At 35.2% G+C, this 2030-nt stretch overlaps 2 protein-coding genes across 3 annotated transcripts in view; one reads left to right on the top strand and one right to left on the bottom strand.

Moving 5' to 3' along the window:
• LOC124899399 lies at positions 1–445 on the top strand (the record flags this gene model as incomplete). Its single annotated transcript, XM_047414242.1, is given in 2 exon segments — positions 1–117; positions 248–445. Coding segments are annotated over 2 exon segments (122 nt in total), but the record flags the coding sequence as incomplete, so codon positions are not given.
• LOC107875238 overlaps positions 1–2030 on the bottom strand; it is a 53345-nt gene that overhangs the window by 41780 nt on the left and 9535 nt on the right. The gene's annotated exons all lie outside the window — the stretch shown is intronic.

The raw sequence follows: 2030 nt of genomic DNA, 5'->3' as shown, positions 1-2030 counted from the left end.
TTTATTGGCATCGCGAGATGTCGCCTTTCCGGTTAATTGGTGCCAAGGCGAAATTTATGATTGAGGTCATTCCTGTGATAGTTGCAGCAGCCTTGCGTCACCTTTTGGAGTTTGATGGTGCGTATTATGCTCTACTGCTATCCTGCACCACATATTTCTATACCTTTGCCCACTTCATGCACGCTGCGTATGATATTGGAGGAAAAGATGTATTTCTAGCGTTAACAATGTTGGTACTGGTTCACAGGTTGAATGAAGAATTGTTAGTTGGTGCTTTAGCCTTGATCTTGTGCCTTGGTTTAAGTTTGTATAGATACATGACGTATTGTGCTCCCGAATTACCTATTCATCCTAAAAAGGAGATGGAATTGCCTTGTTGAGGACTATTGTACCTTTCCATGATCTCATAAATTATGACTTCCTCTCATATTCCATTTCTTTGACACATTGGTGTTTGTAGTTGGTCTATTTCTGTGGATTGCTTTTACCCCTCGTTAGATTATTATTTACATTATTTTGGTGAATTTAAGTGATATCCGAGTGTTGTAAAACTATCTAAACTCAATAAGCACTATATATAAATGACTGTAGATATTACAAGCAGATTCATTGCAAATCCATGTTTTTTGAAGAATTATGTTTACTCTAATTTGGTGGCTCGATGTAATACCTTGTACAACCAAATAAAAACTTGTAAAAGATTATAGTCAGTTCTTTTGCCACAATTAAAGGATAATACAATGTTTTAGTAAGTCAATCTAGTAAGGTGTGGGGGATGGGCGTACAGTATGTGATTCGGTATTTTCACAATTTGGGTTCGGTAATTTAATAATCGGTAAATAAAAGTAGATACCAAATACCATATCATTAAATTTTGGTTCTGTAAGAAATTCGATATTACCATATTAAAGTTGGACATGCTTGCAGTGATCTTATTTGGTGATAATAATGGTGATTTCCAACCAATGTTTTGAGAAAAATTCAATTTTGTTTGGTAGTTTTACACCTCTGAGTACACGGTTTTACACCAGAAAAAATCAATTTTGTTTGGTCTTGTTACACGTTGATATGTGTGCTCAATTAATGAAACACCTTAAAGCCTATGTTACTGTAATTTGATCCAGCTCTAAAAAGGGGAGAACAGAATGTACACGAATAATATTTACATCAAACTGGATGTAACACGAACTGGATGTAAATGTGATGTAAAGTCATAATATTACTTCTTATAAATGAGATGGAGAGCAATATATGTTGTGTTGTCTACCAAGTGTTGAGTTTTGCGATTACTTTCCATCTGCTGTTGGCATGTGAACATAAGGATTAATAAGGTTTGACCAAGTCCCCTTGGTTACAGTCATATTCCGACCTATGTTGGGAATATTAAAGTTGGGGGAATATTAAAGTTGGGCAAGTGAAGCCAACAATAGTGTTATGTATCATGTCATCAAGACTTTTTTTCTGTTGTTCCCTTTCACGCTTTAATTTTCAGTCTTAGCGTGATATTTTTGTCAAAAATTGTCATATGTTGGTTGCAAGGAAGTCTGTTGTGTAAAGTTAAAAGTTACTTTATGTCTATATTTAATAGTTTAAAGTAAAGTTGTTAAAACTGGCCCACTTAATAAATCGACCCGGTTTGACCCGGCCCAGTAAGCTCAAGGGCTTTAGGGTTTCGGGTCTCAGGCCGATTTTTTTGGGCCCGGTTAGCCTGGACCGGACCAAGCCTGGTACCGGCTCGGCCCGACCCGGATTGAATTTCTTTTTATTTTATTTTTTAATTTTGGGCCAAACTAGCCGTTGGCCCAACGGCTATATGGCCGTTTTTGGGTCCAAACGGCTAGTTTAGACTCTTTTATTAAAAAAAAAAAAAATTACTTTAAAAAATATTTTTTAATCCCAAAAATAATTCTATAAATACCCTACAACTTCAAATTATTTTTCACGCAATTTTTAACTCTCTCAAATCTCATTCTCTCTCAAATCTCAATTCTCAATTCTCAAATATTCAATATATTTAATTTCTTAAAGTG

The sequence above is a fragment of the Capsicum annuum genome, chromosome 6, assembly GCF_002878395.1.
Source record: "Capsicum annuum cultivar UCD-10X-F1 chromosome 6, UCD10Xv1.1, whole genome shotgun sequence".
NCBI lineage: Eukaryota > Viridiplantae > Streptophyta > Magnoliopsida > Solanales > Solanaceae > Capsicum > Capsicum annuum.
The sequence above is the reverse complement of the archived record's forward strand: the minus strand, read 5'-3'. Positions and strand labels throughout refer to the sequence as shown.